Here is a 25732-nt window from a genome sequence, read left to right as displayed (position 1 = left end):
GCTGGTAGATGGTGCCTAATGGGTGGAGGCTACCACCCGTCCCCAATTTCAGAGTGATTGGGCAGAGGGGTGAATTTTGGTGAATTTCTGAGGTTTGTCTTCATAAGGTGAAGTGTGCTAAATTGATTACTTCCTCATATTCATAGTAATTGAGAATGTGAAAAAGTGAAAGTGGGGTCATGAGAGTAGTTTAATTGAAAAAAATCTCATTTGCTATGATAGAATGAGAATTCACACCAAGTTTTTTCTGAGGTGTGAATTCTCATTCTATCATAGCAAATGAGATTTTTTTTCAATTAAACTCTCATGACCCCACTTTCACTTTTTCACACTCTCATTTACTAAGAATATGATGAATGGATCAATCTAGCACACTTCATCTTATGAAGACAAACCTCAGAAATTCACCAAAATTCACCCCTCTGCCCAATCACTCTGAAATTGGAGATGGGTGGTAGCCTCCACCCATTAGGCACCATCTACCAGCCCACCCCACTCCTTTGGGGCAGATCCACTTTCTGCCCCAAAGACACCAAAACTTCAAATATTCCCAAAAAATCAGCCCTCTGCCCAATCCCCCTGAAATTAGGGTGGTAGCCTGCACCCATTAGGCACTACCACCCCACCCCACTCTTCTTGCTCAGATCCCATGCTATGCCCCCGAACTGCCCCAAAGTCACTAAAACTTCAAAAAATCCCCCAAAATCAACCATGAACCGAATCACCCGAATTTTTCGGGCCCGAAATTCGGGTGATTCGGCTCGGGCCCGAAAAATATCGGGGGACATCAGGGGTGATTCAGTTGGGCCCTGAATCACCCGAAATTGCTCGTTTCAGGCACAGATCGTTCTGTGCCCAAAATTTTTTGCACATCCCTAGTACAGATGTCTCCATTAGCCTTGATCAGCTGCTTCATTGTGTGCTTTGTCAGGTACCATTGTAAAAGATAGATCTCTAATTGTCCAGAGTTTACAATTGGTGTGTGGTCAGGTGCTGTTCCTGGAATGTTCTCTTCAGTTTTGTGAGAGTTCAGACTCCCAGTGGGAGGGAAGAAGGGACAAGACATTCCATGCTTCCAGCCAACAGCTTCCTGTATGCAGAAGCAGTTTCTTCTCCCCAGCTGGTGTTTACTGGCTGAACCATTTTTAATAAGGTAGTTGTTGCCCAAGATGTCTGCCTAAGTGAGGCAACCCATTTCACATTACTGACATCTAGCTGAACCTCCCATCTTGCATATGTCCAGCTGGGTTTCGTAGGATATATCAGTGGAGATTTGCCAGGTACTACACCCTCCTATATAGAGAAAAGGACAATTTCACTGTCTTGCAGCTGCTGCTGCTTTAACAGGCAGTAGGACAAAACCCATTCTGAACTACGGTGACCCCATTGCATGGGTTGAGGCATTTCAGCTAGGGCAGGAATGGCTCATCTTGGATAAAGTGGTAGGTGCTTCCATCTAACTGCCTTCCCATAATACCAAAAAAACCCCCTCCTGTTGGACATATTACCAGATCTAAAGCACTGTTCAAAGAGCTAGGAGGTGGACTCATGAGACGGTCTGAATGTTGCCTGCATTCTCCCACCCCCGGCCACAACAGGTCATATGAAAATCACCTGTTTGAAAAGGCAGGTAATAATGCACCAGGCCATATGTATGCTATAAAATGGTTTAATGAACGCATGCATGCCAATCAAACTTACTAAATTCAAATTATTTACTGTTGTAAACATTTTACAAAAAGCACTGATTTATCTGGATATACAATCCTTGATGGAAAAAAATAGTCAAGACACAAAGCTGACAAAACAGTCTGCATATTCTTTGAACACAACTCTAAAGAAAAATAGCATGGTATAAAAAGTGAACAGCAAAGATCTATCAAACTCTGGAAGTTGTAAATACAAGTTAGAGTGAGCAGTCCTAAACCAGTCTAATTACAGTAAGAAGTGTTTTCAATCCAGTTACTCTTTGCTGTCAAAACATTTCCTTGGCAGTTGACTATATAGATTTAGTTTTTCAAAAGGCAGCAAGACTTTGGCAATTGAAGGAGCTGAAATAACGTTAATGTTCAAGGGACAGTCACAGCATTTTCTTTGTGGAAGGTAATCTGTACACCAAGGCTCAGAGGTTGTGAAAATTGGTTCCAAGTGGAAGAAAGTGCAAGTGTCCTGCACAGATAGCTTAAAGCTGCTGGTACAGTCACCAACAGTATCTTTTTCTTTTTGCATAGTTCACACATCACTTGGGAATGTGAAACGTGTGTGCTATTTTTGGCAAGAGCAAGAAGGAAGTGAGATTGGTGAAAGTCGTCATAGGACATGCTAGATCCATGCAGAAATCCGGTGCAGAAAGCTGCTACCTGATGTTGTTTGACACTGAATACTGATCTTGCTTTTGTTGAAGCAGTTCTGTAATAGCTAGCAGCTTCTTTAGCACATGCTGTTGTGGGGTAAATGTAGATAATTAGCACATGATTTTCTTTCTTTAGTAAATACAGTGAAATAACTGGAACACTTATGATCCTGAACTGCCAACACCTTTTCTTGAAACTTTAACAATTCAATTGCTTTATTTCCTTTGGGCTGCTTTTAAAATGTCACCATACAAGACAAAACATAGAAGCCCTTTAACTTTACATTGTCTAAAATTTTATCAAAATGCAAATTACTTTGCACCATTAACAACAAAGAAAGTACAATATACAAGGAGGAAGCCAGGCAGCATAACTTGCACATAAGGATATACTAGAGTGATTACCCCTAGGAAGAATGATATTCTAAGCTCATTGGGCCACTTCAAACAATATATCCACTAGCCTGACTAAAACACTGGAGAGGAAGCATGGGTGCCAGCCACCCGTAGTGCTGTTCTGTTGTGGCCTAACTGCACAGGGAGCAATTCATACAAATGACAACAGTGGAATGGTGTGCTGGGGGAGCATATAACACATCCAAGCACTTAAGATGGCTGGCAGACATTACTCAAACCAGTCCACTGGCAATCTCTGCTTTCAGTAAACTGGTTCACAGTAGCTCTTCCATGTCTGCATCTTCAACTTGTACATTCACAGACAGCAGCCGTTAATGCTTAACACTAAGTAGGAGAACGAAGCATTAGTCACTTACCATGAAGGCTACTTCTTGCAGCTTTCTCTGAGGACATCTCAGTGGTTATCCTCTCCACGTGGCTCAAGGCAGGACTATGCAAATTAGACAAGAGCCTTTAAGAGCCTGGGGAAGATAAGCCTGCCCAGTTTTTAGGCCAAGCAGTGAAATGGTAGTAACCTTGGAAGAATTCAACAATAGGTAAGGTAACAGATCTCCAAGCAGAGAAAAAACCAAACTTGCCTCCCAATTTCCCATGAGTAGGTGTGGGCATTCAGTGGGAAGGTTGTGATGTCCTGATGCAGCTGCAAGCCTAATGTTCCGTTCTCTGCAGCTGTCTCCAAGGTCATTTCAAGTGGGATATACCACAACCATAAAACCACTGATTGGGAGGAAACACACACACACACACCTACTCAGGGGAAAGGACTTGCCGTAGGACCAGTTTGCCGAAAGCCGCCGGTGGAGGGGTGCCTTCCAAGTGGCAGCCTGACATATCTCCTGAACTGGGCATTTGTGGAAAATGCCACCAATGCAGCAGCCACTCTTGTGGAGTGTGTGAAAATCTTAGGCCTCCTGAGATGCTGAGTCTCATAGGCTGATGATATACAAGCTTTGATCCACCAGGCGATGGTTGCTGAGGAGACCAGTTGATCCACTGAACGTGGAAGGAAAGAGATGAATAAGGACTGTGGATCTAAACTGCTCAGTATGCTGCAGGTATATCTTCAGGCAAATGCGTACATCCAATTTATGCCATGCTTTCTCCAATGGATGAATTGGCTTAGGACAAAAGGATGGTGTAACAATGTCTTGTGATTGATGAAAATCTGAAGATACCTTTGGTTGCACGAATGGATCAGGGATAAGTTTTGAATCCTTGAAAAAAATGCAGAGATTTGTGTGCAGATAGCTCTGAGACTCTGTAAGCTGATGTGATTGCTATGATAAAGGCTAGTGTGAAAGACAAGATTCTGAGAGGTATGGCACGGACAGACTCAAAAGGTGGTCTTTTGTATAGTCTTGAAAAACTAGAAAGGTGGATAAGCAAATTGTACAGGAATGTGAATACCCAGACTCCTTGGAGGTGCAGGTGAACCATTATTGGCGACAGGATCTTTGTAAATATGCGTGGGGCCGATAAGAGACCAAAGGGGAGAGCCCGATACTGATAATGTATCAGAAACAAAGCAGGTAATGGCTGAGGGGATGAATCAGAATATGGAGGTAGGCTTCCTTGATTGAAGCCAGGAAGTCCAGGAACTCAAGGGCATCCGCAATCAACCTCAGGGACTCCATTCTGAGTCTCAGCTTTTTTAACCCAACAATTGAGATATTTTAGATCCAGGACAACCCAGAGGGAGCTGCCTTTCTTGGGTACCATAAACTAAATAGAATAGAAACGGTTACCCTGTTGATCTTGTGGGACCAGTTCTACAGCCCTGATGTCCAGCAGGTGCTTGATTGCCTCCAAGAAGCCTGCATGTATGGAAGGTAAGCAAGAGATTGGTGTAGGTAGAAACCCGTTTGGAGGGTTGGCATCTAGTTCTATTCTGTATCCGGTAGCTACAGAGTCTAGCATCCAGCCATCCGCAGTTGACAGTTCCCATGTGTGCAGATATGATGATAGGCGACCGCCCAGGGTTGTGTGTGTCGCGTCAAGATTGCTGTTTTCTAATCCTGGGCTGGGCATTGGATGCATTTCTGCCAGCGTTGAACTGATAAATGGGTCTTGGGTCCTGAGGCCTGAAGTCACAATCATGTCCTTGGAAGGAAGGACTGAAATGACTGAAAGGGTTTCCTTGGCAGGGGGCACTCCTGCTTATGAAAGGTGGATGGCATGACCTTCCTCTTGTCTTTGGACTCTACCAGAATGTCCTTAAGGGACAGCCAAAAAGCTTATTGCCCTCAAATGGCACCAATGTAAGGCTGGTCTTGGCTGAAGAGTCCACCTGCCAATATTTTAGCCAGAGGTTCCGGTGACCCACTAGAGAGGACATAGCAGTGTGGGAAGTGAAATGCACAAAGTCTAGTGGCATCAGAGATAAATCCTGTGACTTCTGTATTTTAACTAGTTGCCAGCATAGCTTGGCTGGATCAGTTGGTGGGTCTTGGATGAGATCATCCAGCCAAATCAGAGAGGCTCTCTATATATTAGTGATGATGCTGCAGAGGCCCTGTTAGATAAGGAAGCCACATCATGTGACTTGCACATGGCTGCTTCTAAGTGTTTACTGTATCTGTTGCACCTTTTTAAATTCTGATTTCCCATCACGGGGTAGAACCTCCCCGGAGAGCAGAGCAACCACAGGTGCATCAGTGGGAGGAGTCTTAAATTGTCAGATGCCTCCTGCTGAAAGGAATAATATTTATTCGCAAAGGCTAATCACTTTCTATTAGAAGCTGGAAGTAGCCATTCTTACTTTATAGTCTCAACAAAGGGTTCTGGTAAAGGTAGTGCCAAGCGGTCAGATTTTGGCTTAGGAAAAACTAATGTGCTCTTGTTTATTGGAAGGATCGTATCTGAGGGGGGCACAAACTGGAGCCCCAGAGTTGAGGTAGCCTTGTTCATGAGAGGGCCAAAGTCAACCTGCTGAAAAGGTCTCTGAGGGGCTTCCAGATTGTCTGGTTCTTCGGCACCAGACCACTCCCCCTATCTGGCACTGATCCAGCAGAAACTGGTGTGTTATTATTTGGGACAATCTGAATGTCTGTGTCAACTGGAATAATAGGCTCTGGATTCTGTGGGCATCTATTAGGATTTACTGGGACAGGGTGCCATGGATCAGGAGGGTCAGGGCCTGAAGTTTCTGAATGCTGTCTGGCCCCTGCTTTTCTTCCTGTTCCCCCTTGGACTTATCCTTCCTGACCTTTCCCCCCTATTTTGACTTTTGGCTTTTTTCGGGATGGGGCTTAGACTGAGATATGGAGGAGTTAGAAGAAGAAGAAGAGTGCTCACTCCTGCCCCACCCCCTCTTCTTAAATCTGGATTTGTCCAGTTTCGCAAAGGATGAGGCCAACATATTTAAAAACCAGGTTTGCCAAGCTGGAGGCATTTCTTTGGGGAAGGACTCCTTGGGGAGGGATTGATGAATTTGGGAGCCTACTGACCCCCTAACATGGTTAGAGGTCACCAATTGGCACGGCACTCCCATTCCATTAGGAGTTGGCAATCTGCTTGCTGTCCCCTGGAGGGCCGTTGAGATACTCTGTCCAAGGGGCCTCTACTCCGTTCCCACTGACTATAGACTTGGATCCACAATGGTGGCGGCGCAAGTTTCCCTTCGTAGCAAAAGACTCCCGCTAGTGCTGGGGATGGCAGGCGGCACCTTCAAAGCCGGGTTTTCCTCCTTGGAGCTGGGGTGCAAATCACTCTGGGGGGCTGGGAGTGAAGGTGATGCTCGGCCCAGACTGCATGCATCTCCTCCATGCGCCATCTTAGCTTGAGTCTCGCGGCCGACATCCATGTGGACAGAGCTAGCAGCCCTTAGCTGCTTTGGAAGACCAGCCTGATTCCTCCCTTTAGGAATCAAAATATGCCTTAAATGAGTATTCTTCTTCATGGAGAACCGGAGAAAAGGCGAGCAACATAGAGCAGAGGGAGGATTGAAAGAAAAGGAAAGAAACAAGGAATTTTTATTTTATTTTTGATAACGAGAAAGAAGGATTAAGAGACTGGAATAGACTGGATTAGAAGTAATAATAAAAATGAAATAGAGGTACAAATTGGAGAACCATGTGACGATAAGGAGAAAGTTCTGCCATGAGTCAGCAAAGGACTAAAAGAAGTGGGTGGGCTTATCCTCCCCAGGCTCTTAAAGGCTCTTGTCTAATTTTCATAGTCCTGCCTTGAGCCACGTGGAGAGGATAACCATTCAGATGTCTTTGGAGGCAGCTGCAGAGAAGAGTGTTCACAGCGCTTACCTGCATTGCCCCTCGCTCATTACTGAGTGTTCGAAGCTCATCTGAATGTGCCACACAAATCTCATGCAGGGCTGCGAGGTCACGTGACAAGTCAGTTCTAGAAGATTCTGTAGTGTCTGGAAGTTCGGGGACATTCTTGAACAAGAATCAGAAAAATATATTTCAGTACCATACATTTTCATAACACCACAAAGGAAAGTATTCTTGCAGCAAGTATTTGCCCCACCCCACCACACACCCATAGAGAGAATGCATGCAGCCACTACCTCCGCTTCATCACTTGTACAAGTTTTAGCCTAAATGGCAAAGTGAATATTTGTTTCAGGTAGGCAAGCAGCCCGGGGGAAGAACGAATTCCGCTCTGTGTGACAATTGTGGCTATGGGTTGATGTGGAGAGCTCTCTAAGTCCATTGCAACCACAGTGCTGCATATTAGGGATAACTTAACAGGAACTACCCCCAACATTCTGCTGTGTTTTCAGTCAATGTGATTTTCCCCTACTTTTACAATACATGTGAGTCAACATATGAGTCTGCCTGTGACCTTCACTCTGAAACACAGATGGTTGAGCACTGCATGCACTAATTTGTGTCTAATCCCCAGCCCGTTAAAGAACAGTCCTGTTCCGCAGAGACTTAAATTGCATAAAATAATGCCCACTGGAAATAACGCATCTCACATCATGCAACTGCATTTGCACAACCTTAAATTGCAATGGAACAATGCTTTCCCACAACAGCGCGGGTGGGACTTAACTGTGCGTCTCACTGTGATGTATGTTAGCGAGTGTTTAAAGTTTAAACATCTTTAGATGAGATTGCTTTAAATGATCTATTAAAAATAGTTTTTTTCCACTGCATTTGTCAATTTACATTAGCTTTACAGAATATATTATTCTTTGTTAGCTGCCTTGAATGTAGTTTATATAGGAAGGCAGAATATAAAATAATTAAATTAACAAGGATTCTAATCCACATTGGTGATAAGAGTATGGAACCAAAATGAGATGGCAATTCTAGTCTCTCATATGCTCTGAGAAGGGTGCAGCCCATGAGCAAAAAAGAGGGTGAAACTGTATCAGGTATAGCAAAAATAGAAACAGCCAGTTGGGAGAATCATATGACATCGGGAGGGGGCTACTACACGGGGATGGTAGTTAAAGAATCTATAAAGGAAGAGGAGGTGAGAAGACCATCTTAGTACACAGGATAGCCAAACGACCCACACACGGACGGGAAGTGGGAAGGCAGAGTCCAACTCACCTCCCCCACCCACAGATGGTGTGCCTCATCATTGGGTGTGCTATTGTGCACCCACACGATTCACGCTACTTGGAGCGGCATGGATCTCTGGAGGCCAGGACGCTGTGCAGCTAGGAAATTTTGGCCCCTGGACCTAAAGTCCTTACAGGGGCCTCCCTTCAAAATAAGCATCCTCTCCGTATATATACACATTTCACCACAAACCCACAGGTCTGGGACAGAGTGCAGTGGGGTGTGTGGAAAGACTACACAATACCCAATCGATTCGCACAGCTTCCTCTTGATCTTTTGCCACAAATCCACAGATCTAGGCCAGACTGCATTTGCCAAAAAAGAAAAAAAAAGACTACACAAGCCCCAATGGATTCACAGATTCACAAAGCAACTAGGACACAACACATGTCCTTTGCTCCACAGTTCAAAACACAAAACCAACTAGGACATTTAATGCATCTGTAAGAATAAAATAAAACGACAACACATGCCCCTTGCTTCCCAGTTCTCATGCAGACCTTTTGGATCGCAAACCAACTTAAGCATAGTTCATGTGTAAAAAACAAAAAAGGGTTTATTCAGATGTAGCAGTTCTACAGGTGAAACTCGGAAAATTAGAATATTGTGCAAAAGTCCATTAATTTCAGTAATGCAAATTAAAAGGTGAAACTGATATATGAGACAGACGCATTACATGCAAAGCGAGATAAGTCAAGCCTTAATTTGTTATAATTGTGATGATCATGGCGTACAGCTCATGAGAACCCCAAATTCACAATCCCAGAAAATTAGAATATTACATGGAACCAAGAAGACAAGGATTGAAGAATAGAACAATATCGGACCTCTGAAAAGTATAAGCATGCATATGTATTCAGTACTTGGTTTGGGCCCCTTTTGCAGCAATTACTGCCTCAGTGCGGCGTGGCATGGATGCTATCAGCCTGTGGCACTGATGAGGTATTATGGAAGACCAGGATGCTTCATTAGCGGCCTTCAGCAATTCTGCATTGTTTGGTCTCATGTCTCTCATCCTTCTCTTAGCAATGCCCCATAGATTCTCTATGGGGTCAGGTCAGGCGAGTTTGCTGGCCAATCAAGCACAGTACACTGTATACTTTTCAGAGGTCCGATATTGTTCTATTCTTCAATCCTTGTCTTCCCTGACTCTATGGATAGATATAACTCTATCTGGCAGCTTTACTGCAGTAGGGAAAAATGCATTGAAAAGCACAAGATTAACCAGTTTGATTGAAATAAAAATACATAGATCATCTTGGACTACATGTGTGCCCAATTTCAGAACTCGAAGCCCAGCCATTGGGCGGGGGCGAGTTCCACTCTTTATGAAGGCAAAGGGGAGATTCTGTCACATGGAGGGTGGAATGATGGTCTAAGGGAGGGTGGACTTCAGTTCCAGACATACTTGTAATTTTCTGCCATGAAAGAAGCCACTTACAGCACTTTGCCTTTTTGCAAGTTTTTTAAAAAATAAAATAAAATTCAAAATATCAACTAATCAACAGATCTGCTTCAAAATCAATACACAGAGTCCTGATAACCTGTCCTACCTCTGTGCCAAATTCCAGAACTTTAGACCAAGCCATTCCAGAAATATAGAAGGAACCACACAACAAGTGTAGTTCTTTGGGGGATACCACTGAGATGACACTCTAGGTGCCCGCCTCTGTGTGTGTTCAGGCTGCAAGCAGGCTGAGCTTGCACATGATCCCAGCAGCCAGGTTAAGGGTGTGACTGCACCCTTAAACTCAGCTACAGGCTGGTCTTAAGGAGTTGTGTTTGGCTGGGCGGGATTACCGAGATTCACATGGATCCTGGTGCTCCACACGAGCAGCCTAGCCCAGGCCAGGCCAGGCCGCTCGTGAGAACAGCCTTAGTGACTTCAATATGAGAAGTATGCATTGTTCTTTAATTTTGTTTGCTAACTACACACAACCATTTTCATGGTCTCCCACAGGTTTTTCCTCCATTTTGTAAAGTTGAAGGTATAACCACAACTTATGTTTAGAGTTTTTACCATAACAACCTGTTTGCAATAATGGGGTTAGCAACTTCCAAATTGGGGCAAGTATATAAATTTTAAAAACCAAAAAGAACTTAATTTAGTAAGTGTTTCTAGTGATATTTTAGAACCCTGGCTAGCCAGAGTTCTAAATCTCTCTGCAGACAAATGTTGAATCCATAGAGGGTCAGGCACAAAAGAGGACTGGTACACCCCAATCCCCTCCTCATATTCATTTTAATTTGTTTCATAACATCTGAAGAGAAGATAGCTACAAGCCCTCTTTTACATTTTCAGGATACTTACAACATGAAGACAGGCTGTAGAAATAAGTGTTCTTACCCCAAGTTCATCTAAAAACATGATCATCTGGTGTTTGTTACTCTTGATAAAAGGATTTACACCTTCCATATAGGGCTCCTAAAATTAGATTCATTGTTAATATCAGGTAATTCATCCTACATTTATCAGGTGACGCATATGATGGCTTTTAGATTCTGTACAGTAAATGCTAGAGTGGTTTATACAGCGAGAAATGGCATTTCACCTATGTCCCTATGGTTTAAGATGCTGCATATTAATAGCACATAAGTAAGGGTTTCATATGAATCACACATACAGATTCTGCACTGGTAGGCTAAGAGGTCATTCACACAAACAAAAACTGTGTGCTACTCGGGTTTGGGAGCTGTGTGTACTCCTCTAATTTTCAGTTGTGTGGAAGCAAGATAGGAGGAGAACCTGGGTAGCTTTTTTTTTTAACCTTGCTTCCACACAACCAAAACAACTCCCAAACCAGGAAATCACAGGGTCAACGCAGATAGTGACATCTAAATGACAGAGAGGTATGCCATATCCCATGGGATACCACTACTCCCTGTCCTTCTGTGCACTAACATACCAACAAGGAGCACAGCATACTTGAGCTTAGCACACAAAGTGCCAATTGGAATAACCAGTTCTGGGCTAGATGGGCCACTGATCTTGATACTACCAAAATTGGGGGCATCAGGTGAGTGTTGGACAATGTCATTATTATTTCCAACAGTCACCTGATGCCTCAATTTCAGTAGTATCAAGACCAGTGGCTCATCTAGCCCAGTACTGGTTATTTTAATTGGCAATGGGTCTCCAGGGTCAGGTTGACTTCCATCCTCTACTGGAGATTTCTTACTTGGAAGTGCCTGGGACTGAACCTGGGACTTCCTACATGCCAGGCATTTGCTCTGCTGCTGAGTTATGGAGCCCTACTCTTCTTCTAGAAGCCAATACAGGCAGAGAGGTTTGGTTACATGTGTTTCCTCATGAAGAGAGAATAATGTGAGATTCAGCCACATCTCAAAAATGGACACGTTTAAATATTCATATTTACCTTAGCTCCAAACTCGACTAGATTTGCTAAGTTCTGCACAGACTTGGCGACCAGCGTCAATGTTCTTGCAGCAGTAGGAGAAGGAGAATCTGGGATAAACAATTCAAAAATTACAACTGGTATAGCTGAGACTACAGTATAGTGCCACAACTGGCAACTAAACTGGCAGCCAGGTCAACCTAGGACAGAATACAGATGTAAGCCGCCCAATTGCTTCCTTCCCTCCTCCTCTTGCCAAACTCTTCCTCTTCAAGGTGTACATATAGCTGACTGAGGCAGACTCCCCAGACCAGAGTTCATACGTTCTTATAAAAGGGAGAAAGACAATAGGAAGCATGTTACAGACAGCACAGCCTTTGCACTGGTGGCACCTTCTCCTTCCCTCTGAATAGGCAAGCAACCATCAAAAGGTCCTCTTGGACACTATAAAGGCATCGGTGTATAGTGGAGCAACTGGGTATTACCTCAATAGTAACCTTAAAGTGTTCAAACCAATTAAGATTGATAACAAAGCAGCAGCAGTTGGGAGATAGTCAAGTTGGCTACATGGAGCCCTTTTAAATTACATAGTAATCAGCATAAACCCATTATACAAATAGTAGGTTATCCTTCCACCCATAAGGGGAAGAATGCTATATGTGCAGTGAATGTTTCTCTCTATACCAAGCAATCAAATTTTCTCACTAGTGTACAACAGCTAAAAATATAGAGCTGTTTTCAAAATTATTAATTGATTTTATTTTACACACTTATGTTCAATGTATTAAGATAATTCTAATACCAATCAACACAGAATATTCAAAAATACTCAGCATCTAAATACACATTCTCTAACCATGCTCAACTGCATTGTTTTACAAAATGCTATAAAATATTTTTGTTTAAATTACATTATTCCCTACAAAAATAGAATCTAAATGTGAATCTAAATGTGAAATAGAATCTAAATCTAAACTTTTAGAAATTCTTGCCTTGTGATCAGTGGCAAGCATTCTGACTAATGCCATGCTGATGAAACAGCATTTCAATCGTGTGTGGAGGGGGGAGATTATCTGTAATAATCACCCTTTCCTTTGCTATTATTTGTGCTGCCTGGAAAAAAAAATGTTCCTGAGAATCCCACAACCCACCCAAAGTGGTGTACTACATATTTAAGTTTCTCCTCACAACAACCCTGTGAAGTAGGTTAGGCTGAGAGAGAAGTGACTGGCCCAGAGTCACTCAGCAAGTATCATGGCTAAATGGGGATTTGAACTCGGGTCTCCCTGGTCCTAGTCCAGCACTCTAACCACTACACCACGCTGGCTCTCATCTTGCGCAACCAAAAACTCTGTACCACCAAAACGGCATTTGTATGGATGTTGGCCAGTAGCAGTTCAATAACAAATTAATGATCTTATACATACTAGTATTTATAACAATATAAAATCACCTTTGTATAAATAATATGTATAGATAATATAAATAGATAATTTTTATACATTATTTATATTATCAAAAAGAAAGTATCAACAAGTGTTAGGGTAACAAATACCAAGTATGGTTTTATCACTGCCTAATGAACTTACCTGAGATGATATTAAACATCCTTGGATTCAGAATGGCAGGGCAAATCAGCCGAAGGAAAACAAAACCACTAAAGGGAGCAGGAAGAAACCCAAAAACATGTTGTTAGACACAGTAGTTGAATAGAAGAACACTACACTGAATACTGTATATCTAAGCTATAGCAAAAACATGAGAATACTTGCTTAACCCTTGGAAGATATTGGAGTTGCTCGCCAAGAAGCAACCAAGAAGGGGAAAATGGTAACATTCTGTGTTCTGTATTCTGCAACTCCGTGGTCAAAAGTTAAGGTCAAAATTAATCTTAAGGAGGTTAAGTGCCCTATGGCATTTCATCCACCGCTCCCTCACAATATTGTTTAAAACTGTAAGAGAAACAGAGACCTGCCAAGCCCCATCACAGAGCTCTAGGGAAAGTGCTAGGTTCCTCGCACAGGTGTGCAGATGCAGTGTGGATGAGCATAATGCCTGCTTAACATGAAATCTGAAAAAAGCTGTTAGTTAAACAACCAGTTCTGATAGCTCACAAGGAAGATTCTAACTGTAAACACACACACACACCCCTCTAGAATTCAGGCTTGTAAGGGGACTAGTTAACCCTTAGGGCACTATTAAACTCCCCAAACTGTTTGTAGAGATATTGAGAAAGTGAACACTTGGTCTGCTACAAATTTAGAAAAAAATATTGTGTGTTCAGCTTCTATGCTCCTTTCCCTCAAGATATGGAAGTAACAGGTTCTGGTCTAAGCAGTTATGGACCTAGAGAGTAATTACAGTATTATGACAGTATTTTGTGGTGTTTCTTTGATCTCTAGTGTCATTATTTTTCCATGCAATGCAAAAGGGATTGTCTATACCCCAATATCTGTAATCGCAAAAACTAAAAATTTAAAGAATATTGTGAGATGCTGTGTGGATTAAATGCAATTGGGCAATTCATCTCACTTAGTCTGATCTTGACTTGGAACATGGGAGTTGCAGAACACTTGATACAGAATGTGATGATATTCTCTTTCTCAAATGAGGTTTAAGATACCACTGCTTAAAAATAACTACCAACTGTCCTCATATGGCAGCAATAGCCAATGGTATTTCATTTCCTACCCCAAAATTGGACAGAAATAAATATCCTCACCATCTGCACCTGGTGTGTGATAAAATTCTCCATAGCAAGAGGGTATGAGCCCATACAGATTAACACAAGGAACCTTTTTTACCCCAGAGTAGTCTGCTGATCTGTACACCCAGACAGGATTTTACTATACATCAGATATGAATTAGTGTTAAATTGGTCAACCGTATCCATGCAAACAGTTTGACAGCTACATGCAACTGTTGTAAGTTACCACTTGGTAATGGTCATATATACCCGTCCACGTCTTGTGGGATAAGCAGCAAGTAGATATGACAAGCGTTATTTGTCAATTATAAAAGCTGAACAGTTTAAACAATGGTATATAGCTGTGAAATAGTCAAATTAGTTTCAAAAATGTTCACCACTCAAAGCTAAACATTCTGAGACATCTGAACACAGCCACTGTGTGAGACTAAACATAATAAGCGAAATAAGCAGGCACAAGCCTTAGGCTCATGCCCTCCTTCCTCCACACACAGAGATAAAACATTCCAGCCCAGCAGATGAAGTTTGCACAAACCACTAACATAATATGGTTTGTAGGCAAAGTGAGGTTAACTTAAACCATTGTTTCCTGCGTTCGGATGCAACAGAAAGGTGCGCATTGCCACAAGCAAGGATTCCCTCCATGTGAGAGGGAAGGGGAGCACAAGAACCAGATGTTAGTGCCTGCTTGTTCATAACACTAAGCCACACTTCTAACGTGGTATTACATGCCAGTTAAGTTTAAACCACCCCCCCACCCCCCCAAAAAACACCACACACACTCTGTCTTACCTAACCACTCTTGTTCTCATGGTTGTGTTGGCCGGCCACTTGTTCTGAACAGATTTTTGTAAACAGCCATAAATATACCTCAATGTCCTGTCAAAACAATGCAATTAACTTTAGCATATCAAAAGAAGCCATGCCCACTTTCAACGTTTTAGACAAAATGAACACCACAGACTGAAATGGGCTTCATATCCCTTCTCAACAATCAAAGCAGTATTTTGAATTATAATTTCTGCCTCAAGACAAATATAAAGAAAATACACAAAATGAATATAAGGAAAATATACACAAATTGAAATGCTGAATTTGACTGCATAAACATAACAAAGACAAGTGTGAGCTTTAGTGCTTTGTGAATATGTTCTAATTTATCTGTATTAATCCAATAACCAGAAGTGGGGTGCATACAAATTGATTTTTCATTTTTTAAAATAACCTTTAAATCAGAGGGTTTAAAAATAATAATTGCCATTTATCTTTTCAAATAAGGCTGCTTTTCTTTGTAAAGAAGTAACTGAAGAAAATGTCTTTGCCAGTGATCACACAGTTCATATTCGTATTCTGACTTGATACTGGGAGCCAGGATCATCCACTGAGCCACTGAGTGGTGGTTTAATACTTGTATAGCAATTAGAGTATGCTTCACATCAGTGGTCCGTCTAATTTTTCTCATCTCTGTGCGGAATGAGTTTTGTTCTGGATGGCAATATCAAGGTAGTATGTGCGCATGTGCATTCAGAATGGGGCCTTTCTGATTCAACCTGAACGGGATGAACTGAGCAGACATCCAAAAACTTGTGAGCACGTGCACATGCACACGCCTTAGAGGGAATAGTGCTCCACATGCATTATCCTGTAATCCTTACAACAAGCCTTTAAGGTCAGTGAGTGTTCCTATGCCCATACTGAAAATGGTAGGGTGGAGGTGGGTGGGAGAGGGGAAACTGAGGCTGAGGCCTAAGGCCACCTGTTGCATTCACAACAGAGGTGAGATTGGAGTTCCCAATTTGCAGTTCAACCATTATACCACACCGGCTTGGTTTACTCGTATTTTATGCCTAGTAACTCAACGTAATTTCTGCAATTGGTTCAGAGTCAATCTCTAATTATTATGGCCTGTGCCTTGGATGTTCCATTTCTAATAAATTTGTATCAAGTCTCCTATCTCACGGGAGGTGGACACTCCTCCCTGGATCTTGCCATGCAGCACTTTGCTTCCAGCACTGGGTGGGGGTCCCCACTGGCAGTGGAGACACCTGATGCTAGTTGGAAGTGAGGAATGTGATGGTTCTCATGTCCACTGCCACCATTTATCTGTACAACTAGCTAGTACAACAGCCTTGTGCTAGTGCTACATCCTTGCAGAAAGGTAGCTTTAGTCAGGATGTTGGCCACCATTTAGATTTTTAAATTATCACAGCAGCCAATTAGTATGCATCTTTATTCAGGATTTGCTGCACAAGCTGCTAGGATTAGGAAGGAGTGGGCAGCATCCAGATCACTATCAACATGAAGCTCCTTCCATGGATGGAAGGAGCACTGTGTGAGTGAAAGGAGATTCGCACCGATGGAGTATCCATCTAAATGCTGCACATTTCATAGATCTTATCCTGTAACTTCAAAAGCAATCAACGGGTTTCATTTTCTGTTGGCCAGTTTATTTTGTTGCTGTTTTGTTGACTGTGTACATGCAGACTAGTGTGGTGGATTTAAGTGTGTTGGCTTAAATAAAACCCAACTTGAAGCAATTTATCAGAACAGAAGATAAGCACTTCTAGGACTGAACTAGAAACGAGCAGAATGTTCTGAAAAGCCTTTGAAGACCTATTTATGAACTTACGGTGGTAATATTTCTGCAGCCATGAATATTTTCTCCACCAGCTCTGAAAGGATGCTCAGCAGATGCGATAAATTAGTATTTACATCTTCATTTTTTTCTAACTTTGAAGGATTTAACTGAAAAATATTATAAACATTGGTAAGCCAAAGTGTTGTGCTCAGAATATAATCAGTCAACTTACTTCCTATTAAAAAGCCAGTTTAAGGGTAGGGTGATTAGCAGTACACCGGACTCCTGCTTTCAGCAATGAGTCCATGGGTTGCAGGATCCAGGAAGCTTCTATTCTATCAATCACTCTGATCTCCTCAAAGCCTTCAGAATGGAGCCCGACAAGTCTATGTTTAATAAGGCTTGAAAACAGTTATATGCTTCCTTCCTACTTGCCACCAAATCAATTCCTAGTGGGCTACTGTTAAATATATACTCCATTCTTCTCATAATAATTTCAAAGAACATTTCTAATATGTTCAAAATTTACTTTTGAAAAGAACAGCGCAGGCTTCAAAAGCTGACAAAAATATGTAAAATCATCATAACTACCTGGTTCAGAACCAAAATAGCTCAGCAGCTAGAGGGCTGGGTTTGAAAGTGGAACCCCAGATTTAAAACAATACTCAGCCATGAAGCTTACTGAGCAGCCTTTAGAGAGTCACCATCTTTCTGCAGAGTTGTGGCAGCTAAAATGCTGCTCATACCCCTTTCAAGAAAGAGGGCTATGAGAAAAACAGCTAACAAAAATATGTCTTTTTCACCCATGATATGAAATGGTCCAAGATGCAGTCAGTGCAGTTTCTCACCTCACAAGACTGCTTGCTTTCCATTATCTTTAAAATAGAGTCCTTTAGAGCATGGTGAACAAAACGCGTGGCTGTAGCTTTCATATACTGCTCCATAAGTGTACTTGCCAGTGTGGTCGCACGAAATAAGGTTGTTGCTTCATCTGAACAAAAATGCATATTCATAAATCGGAATGTAAATATTAAAATGTGCAATTCTTTAAATAAAAGGGTGGTTAATGGGGAAAATGTGTTTCAAAAGGAAGAGAACATGTGTGCTGGGAATGGATACGGGGAATGTCCTGGAAAATTACTTTCAGTAATCTAAATTAATATATTCATACTGTACCTTCCATGCTTATTTCCCTGTCATTTAGTGTTCGCAACAATAATGCCTCTAGTTTTTCATGAAGAAAAATCTTCAGTAAAATGCTAGCCAGCAGGGTTCGATCCTGTCCACATACATGTGATAAGGCATAGACTACATGCAGCTCTTTTTGCAGTACCAACTAAAAATAGAAACAAGGCCATAAATTGACAATAATTCTACAAGGACTCCAAGAGCTTACCACAAAATGAAAGTACCTTGTTCCTGAACTATAAACAGGTTGCTTACCTGTAACAGGCAATCTCTCTGGTGATTCATGTTCACTCACAACTGGGTCGTCTGTGCTTGTGTAGTAGTCTTGTGGAGGAATATCTAGCTCCGATGGGTGCTCTCAGACATTCTGAGGCACATGGACAGCATCTGTTAAATTAGGCAGAAGAGCACCGCCCCTCTCAGTCCCTGAATCGGCCGCTGCGATGTGAGAAGAGACCAAGACCAGCAGAGCCCAGGCAGACAGGTAAAAGCATAATACTGTGGATGCACGCTAGCAGTGGGGTTGGTCAGGCGGTTGTTTTGAATGAACATGAATCACCAGAGACATCATCAGTTACAGGTAAACAACCCATTTATCTCTGAGGTGATTCATGTTCCCTCACAACTGGATGAGTAACTAGCTCTGGAGACGGAGATGAGTGCTAGCGTGATTAAGTGTATCTTTTTGAAAACTGCCCCACCAAATATGGCCTCAGCAGCTGAGAGGAGATCCACAGTGTAATGCCTTACAAAGGGCAAGTCCAAAGACCAGATGGCAGCCTTGCAGAGATCAGCCATACTGATTCCAGACATGTGGGCAGCGGAAGTCACCATGGTACTGGTGGAATGTGCCTGGACTCTAGTTGGAGGCTGGAACCCTTTGCTGTCTATAGCAGGAAAAGATGAATTCAATGAGCCAGTTAGAGAGCATCTGGAGAGAGACTGCCAATCTCTTGTTGGAGCCAGTGTAAGAAATAATTTGTTAGAGCGGTGGAAATACTATGTGCGGTCCAGGTAGTATAAGTAGTACAGGAGGCATCTATGAACGTCCAGAGTGTGCATGTTCCAGAGGTGTGGGTGGGTTGACAAAGAAAGTAGGTACTATGACGCCCTGACTGAAGTGGAAGTCAGTTATCACCTTGGGACAGAAAGCAGGTTTGGGGTATTCTGTCAGGGTAGTATTATGTCACGTTCAGAATGGGGAATTCTGTCAGGGTAGAATTTTGTGCATGGCGAGTCAGCCCTTAAAACAGAAAGCTCACTGTCCCGCCTGGCCAATGTGATGGCTATTAGGAAGGAAGTCTTCAGGGAGAGGTACCTCAGGGAGGAGAGCAAGGGTTCAAAAGACAATTCATTGAAAGATCAAGAGATAGGCTCCACAGTTCAACAGGTTTCCACACAAGTGGGTACAGGTTGTTAATGCCCTTGAGAAAGCACTTAGAATCAAGGTGGATGAAGACAGAGTGGCCATCCCACCGCAGGTGGCAAGCGGAAATAGCTGCAAGGTGAACCTTCAAGCATGGTGCTGGAAATTCCACTCTCAAGGGAAGTTAGATACATGAGGATTTGCCAGATGGAGGCCAAGACGGGGTCTAAGCTGTGTGTTGCAGCATAGGATGTGAAGCATTTCCACTTACACATGTAATTTTTTTCTGCTGGATGCTTTCCTTTCATTGAGGAGGATTTGGTCTAATAGTGTAGCTTCCAGGCTGTCAGGTTGAGGGTTCCTAGGGCATGGTGAAGAACTTGTATAGATTTCTGGGACTAGGTTCTGCCTGAGCGGAAGAAGACTATGTTGGCCCTTGGATAGTCTGAGAAGGTTGGAAACTAGGGTTGCTTCAGTCACCAAGGGGAGACGAGGATGCATGGAGTCCGATCCTGTAGGATCTTGCTTAAAACTTTGGAAAGCAGTGGAAATGGAAGGGAACAGATGGAAAAGGTCATCCCTCCAGGCCATCTGGAACACATCCCCCAGTTCTCGGTTCTACACCTGCCTTTGAGGAGAAATGTTGACATTTGGCATTGGCTTGGGTAGCAAATAAGTCCGCTCGGGGAGTGCCCCAGCAGTGAAAGAGGTCATGAAGAACTGTCTCATTCAGTTCCCATTCATGTAAAGCAGAGAGAATGAGAGACTCTCATTCTCAGTCCCTGCTCAGAGAGTCTGCCAGGAAGTGGTTGACCCCCTTGATGTGGAGTGCTATGGGGTGAATGCCGTTGGCCAGGCACTACTCACAGAGCTGTAGGGCCAGGTTGTTTTTAGAGATCTTGACACCGTGCCACCTTGGTGGTTTATATAGGCAAGCACTGTTGTGTTGTCCAGATGGATTTGGTCTACACTGTCTTGCAGAACAGGCAGAAAAGCTTTCAAGGATAGGAAGACAACCAGGAGCTTGAGAAAATTGATGTGGAGCTTCTGATGTTGTGTGTTCCATTCTGTGGTCAGCATAATGGATGGGGAGTGAAGGCAGAAGGGAACACCACAAGATAGCGAATGAGGCATAATCCAGCACAGAAGAGAGCACATGACATGAGATGGGATTGTCAGCCATTTGGTTTGTCTAGGTTCGGTTGAAACACGGAGAAGAAACAAAGCTGTAACCTGCACATATTCAAGCAAGGGTGTGCAACCATGGTCTTGCAGGAGACCATCAAGTCTAGGAGGCATTGTATGGCGTGAGCCCTCTGCTTTGGAGAGGTCTGAAAGGTGAAAATCAGGTTGGTGACAGAAGATAGGCACATTTGGACAAGTTGATAATCATGTGAACCGCCCTAGTGTATGTTTTCAGGTGTGAATTGAAGACCTTTTTGTTCAGGGACACCTTTCAGCAACTTTGATCCGTGATTTTATTTTGCATGTAAATCTGTAAATATGTTAATTTAATTTGTAAATCCAGATTGTCAGGAGACGTGCCAGATAGGTTTCAGTCTGCACAGATGCCTTGTCAGATGCAGTGGACAAGTTATATTCACCTTTGGTGAGGGCTTGCATCCTGAAGGTTATGCAGGACCTTGAGGGCTGTTCAATTTACCGCACATGTGACTGAGGCACAGAATGAGCTGGCTGAGCTGCAGGTGTGGTAAGGTGCTTAAAGGTTTCAGGAGCAAATGTCTTTTCTCTACGAGCAGGTGCTGAAAGCTCAGAGTAGTTCTCGTAGTTTCATGGTCTTCCACCAATGGTAATCTTCAAAGTCACAGGGAAGCCCAGGTGAAGTGAAGCACATTGTGTCCTTGTATTTGTCATGTCCACGAATGTAACCTCGGTCAAGTGCACTTGGCGAGCTCAGGTAGTTCAGTGGATGAACTGGCAGATGTGGAGCTGAGTAGTAATGTTCACTCCATGGGTAAACTGGCGAGCATCTTGGAATGTGATGGGCTGGTGAGGCTTAAGGAGTCTTGGGAGGGATGGATTCAGTATCATCATCATCATCCAAACCTTCGGTCAATAGAACCCCTTGAAGGTTGAGGCTGATGGGGTGGTTGTGTTGGATCCATAAGAGACTCCAGCCAGTGCGGAGAAGCAACAGAAGAAACTGGAGGAGGCTCCAATAGGGAATGGTGGCGCTCCTTGTTAGAGTCCGAGCCACCTTCACGAGGAGAGTGGCCAGGCGTCAATGCATGTGAGATTATTATTAGAAAAAGGTGTGCTGGAGCAAGGCAAACAGCTGAAGCTGATGGTGTCGGACGCACGTCAGAAGGGGTTTTAGCGGTTATAGGCGTTGTCAACAGTTGTGTAATCATAGACGTAGACATTGGTCTAGTAATCTTGTAGAGTGGCGACACCGAGGTCTTGTAGGTCTCGACACCGAGATGACCGACGTTGACGGCACCAGAGTCAAAGACAGTGAAGAATCTTGAGATGTAGCAATGGAAGCTGGCATAGATGTCAAATTTGACGTCGAAACTTGGGAATGCCCAGGAGCCAGAGGAAAGATTCCTCGAGGCTGGGCAGTCAATGGCGATGGAGTACACGGAAAAAGCATAGCAGTAGGGGTCAATGTTGGCTTTGTTGGTTAAGTGGATAGATTGTCGGCACTAGATTTGAGCTGGCTGGAAGCAGCCGATCATGCTTTCTTTTCTTCATATGGTAGAGATGGTCACCCTTTTAAAGCGAAGCTGGCTTTTAAAAATTCGATTCATCCCGGTGTTTGGATGATGCAGAATTTGATGTGGTTGATGGCTGGCCAAGTCAGTACCAATGATATTGATAGGCTCCGCATTGGTGTCGGGGGTCGGAGCGCGGTGTGTTAGAGAGCAGCCTGACATCTAAGTTCTCTGCTTCTTCTCGTTTGTTTGGAGGAGAGGCAGATTTTGAAGATGTTCATATTATGATTCTCTCCTCCCCTCAAAAAAAAATAAAAATTAAGCAGTCCTCATGCCTATCAGAAGACAGGAGAGTATCCCTGCAGATCTTTAAAAGTTTTTCTAACATCCATGAGGTAAAGAGTAGTCTAGCAGGCTGAATCAAAACCAGAAAAACACCTAGCGTGACCAAGATTGAAGGGAGATCCAAGGGCAAAGCCAAACACAGATAAAGACACAAACTGATCAGAATAAAAGGAGATTCGAAATACTATCCGAGAAACCAGTCCAACTCAAGCTGAAAATCAACCCAATAAACTTTTCTTTCCATAAAAACAAACAAGGGCGAAAGGAGCAGAACCTTTGTGTTGGGACAAGCATGACGGATGAGCAAGAACTGAGGGGGAAGGCAGTCCCTCGTCTAATTTAACGGACACTGCCCATGCACCTCAGAATGCTGGAATATCTACCGGAGGAACTAGATATTCCTCCGTGGGACTACTGTGCAGGCACAGAAGACCCAGTTGTGAGGGAACATGGATTACCTCATAGATCTTAAAGTTTTGTCCAAGGAGAATTTATATGGAACAGAAATAGCATCTCCTGCATGAGCCAAAATGAAATTAGTGAGAGCTGTGTAGAAGCACGGATGCCTTGGAAGACCAGGAATCATCAGCCATAATGTGCTGATGGGTAACTTCTTTAAGTATTAATATTTATTTCAAGCCATTTTAAAGGTGCAATTAAAATTGAATAACTCAATACCTCTTTAAATTCAATGTATTCTTCTTCTGGCATTATTTTCTCCATAGAGTATCTTGCTCGAACACGCAAAGAGCCTGGTTCAATACCTTTCAGAGGTATGTGTGAACTGAGCTGAAACCATTCATCTGTTGCCTGTCCTTTCTGTAGTCGGCTTAGCTGGCACCGCATAAACACTTCAAATAAAATGGTTAAAGGCTATGTTAATCGTGCAGCAGAATTGCATCATAATGAAAATATGTCTATCATCTGAGTTATCTGAGAAGTTTACTGTTTAAATAAGCAATAATCTAACAGGAAATAAAATCCTTCTACCCATAACTCCACCCTAAAAATGAAAGTTAAAAATATATCTTAAACACTAGCTCTGCACAGATTCTGCCCATGATTAGAATGATGGGGTGCTCCAATCTGTCCACAGTTACAGCGTTTCTGCAAAGAACAGTGGGCAAGTAAAGCTTTGGTGTGTGTCAGCATAAGGGCAGGACTTTAGGGCACATTCTCGAGATGTTGTACTCAAGTACAGTCTCTGCTTTTTAAAAATATACAGAATATCTGAAGAGGGCTCATGTACTTCCAATTTTTAAAAAAATAACATTCTTTTAAGTGACAATACGTACATATATCCGGATCTTTACTCTTCTTTGTTTTATTACTAAGGCTTATTTCAAATCTATTGATATCCGATGAAAGATCACTAGAAAAAAGTAAAAAAAAATTGATTCACATTAGACCTCCACTTTGACATTCCAAATTAAGGCAATGCAAGATAGCTTATATTTCTTTTACATGTAGCTTCATCAATTGGCAGCCAGTCACTTGCTATTAAATTGTTTTATTACACATTCATGGCAAAACAAACCCAAAAACCAATGACTGGAGAAAAAAATCATAACATACAAAACATCTTAACTGAAACAGAGTTTACATTCTAGGTTTTAAAAGTAACCAAATAACCCAACTTACTCAAAAACAAATTCCTCTGACCACACAGGGTTCTGTCCTTCTCGTACATGTGTTTTTGCCACCTGTACACTATTCAGGTAGATATTACAGTAAGGATTAGTAAAATGCTTTGCTGGAAGTGTGTGGGCTTCTTCAACATGTAGTATAAGACTGCTGACCTAGAGAAATTATACAAAACAGATTTAAAATCAAGCTTTATGCAGTGAGGACTCCCCACCCCCACCAACCACACACTCCATGCTAAAATCTTAATTTGACCAAGTATGAATATATGTTTTTTAAGAACTCAGCTTCACCAGTGAGGTATTAAATGTAAAGTGAAAGCAAGTATAAAGAGATCAGCACAGAACATTTAGATTTGCTTTTACAACTACTTTAGATATTACTATCTGGTTTCTATTTTAATACAGTTCTGCTAATACAACAGGTTGCTTACACAAGATGGATATCCTTCAGGTGACCAACTGTGTAGGTCTGCACCTACACCAGTGATTCTCAAACTTGGGTCCTCAGGTGTTATTGGACTTCAACTCCCATAATCCCCAACCAAAGGCCACTGAGGCTGGGGATTATGGGAGCTGAAGTCCAATAACACCTGAGGACCCAAGTTTGAGAATCCCTGACCTACACAAAGCAACCTCTAGAAATGTTTTGAATGACACCCATTCAGTCAGTCAGTCTTTATTACGGTTTTTGATTAATAACACAAAATCTAAAACAATATCAAATTTTAAACATAGCCATATTAATAACATAACTATATACTGAATCTAACCATTAGCGAGCAGAGTGCGACGAACTTGTATTGCAGAACAGAATTTTGCCACAGTGTGTGTGATTGATGAATTAACATCTATTAGCAGATATTTGGTGTAAAATTCATCCGACTGACCTGGCAATTTATGTAAAAGAGGGTCAATTAACCTTCACCTAAAGCCTATATAAAAGACACACCGCAGGAGCACATGTGCAACTGATTCAATCTCATCAGCGTTACAGGGGCAATATCTCTGCTCAATTGGAATTCTATTTTATCTACCAGCCAAGAATTCTGAAGGAAGGGCATATGGGCCCTCGAAAAGGTCCATCTATGTTTGGGGAAACTAAGGAGAAACAGATAATCTGCTGGGCAAGTTCTCCTCTCACCATATGTCCTTGACAGATCTTTCTGAAACTCAATATCCCAGATCCTTCGTTTAATAAGTTCTTTGGCCCTGTCCAAACTCACAGAGAGGACTGCCTCAGGTGAAAGACCACAGGTATGGAGTTTCCTGACACAGCTCGAGCAGTGCCAATCTAATAGTAACAAAGGAAGGAGACCAGAGACCAGTTTATTAGTATTAAAGGCTCTGGCTTCTATCGAGATAATGCCTGATTCAAATCTCAAAGTTGCATTAGAAATGCATTTGGGAGTCAGATATAATGTTCTTAAGAACCTGGCTTGAACCCCTCCAGGAGGGAATAGTTAGCGTAGGGTCCCAGCTGTGCCCCATATAACATCTGAGCCATCAACTTTGCCTTGAATAAGTTGATGGCAGCCGGAATGAACATCTCTCCTTGTCGCCTGTGGAA

At 42.6% G+C, this 25732-nt stretch overlaps 1 protein-coding gene across 1 annotated transcript in view; it reads right to left on the bottom strand.

Moving 5' to 3' along the window:
* Positions 1-1653: 1653 nt before the first annotated feature.
* Positions 1654-25732, bottom strand: part of RASA1 (RAS p21 protein activator 1) — a 79421-nt gene continuing 55342 nt past the window's right edge. Inside the window, exons 14-25 of the mRNA XM_053298426.1 lie at positions 24161-24318; positions 23815-23891; positions 23198-23370; positions 18122-18281; positions 17794-17936; positions 16997-17112; positions 15160-15246; positions 13250-13317; positions 11682-11770; positions 10652-10729; positions 7030-7164; positions 1654-2440 (exon numbers count right to left, since the gene is read on the bottom strand). Coding sequence (XP_053154401.1) covers positions 2357-2440; positions 7030-7164; positions 10652-10729; positions 11682-11770; positions 13250-13317; positions 15160-15246; positions 16997-17112; positions 17794-17936; positions 18122-18281; positions 23198-23370; positions 23815-23891; positions 24161-24318 — 1368 coding nt within the window. The 3' untranslated portion in view covers positions 1654-2356. The remainder of the gene's footprint in view (positions 2441-7029; positions 7165-10651; positions 10730-11681; positions 11771-13249; positions 13318-15159; positions 15247-16996; positions 17113-17793; positions 17937-18121; positions 18282-23197; positions 23371-23814; positions 23892-24160; positions 24319-25732) is intronic.

This window comes from Hemicordylus capensis, chromosome 2 (assembly GCF_027244095.1).
Source record: "Hemicordylus capensis ecotype Gifberg chromosome 2, rHemCap1.1.pri, whole genome shotgun sequence".
NCBI lineage: Eukaryota > Metazoa > Chordata > Lepidosauria > Squamata > Cordylidae > Hemicordylus > Hemicordylus capensis.
This window is presented reverse-complemented; position numbering and strand designations above follow the sequence as displayed.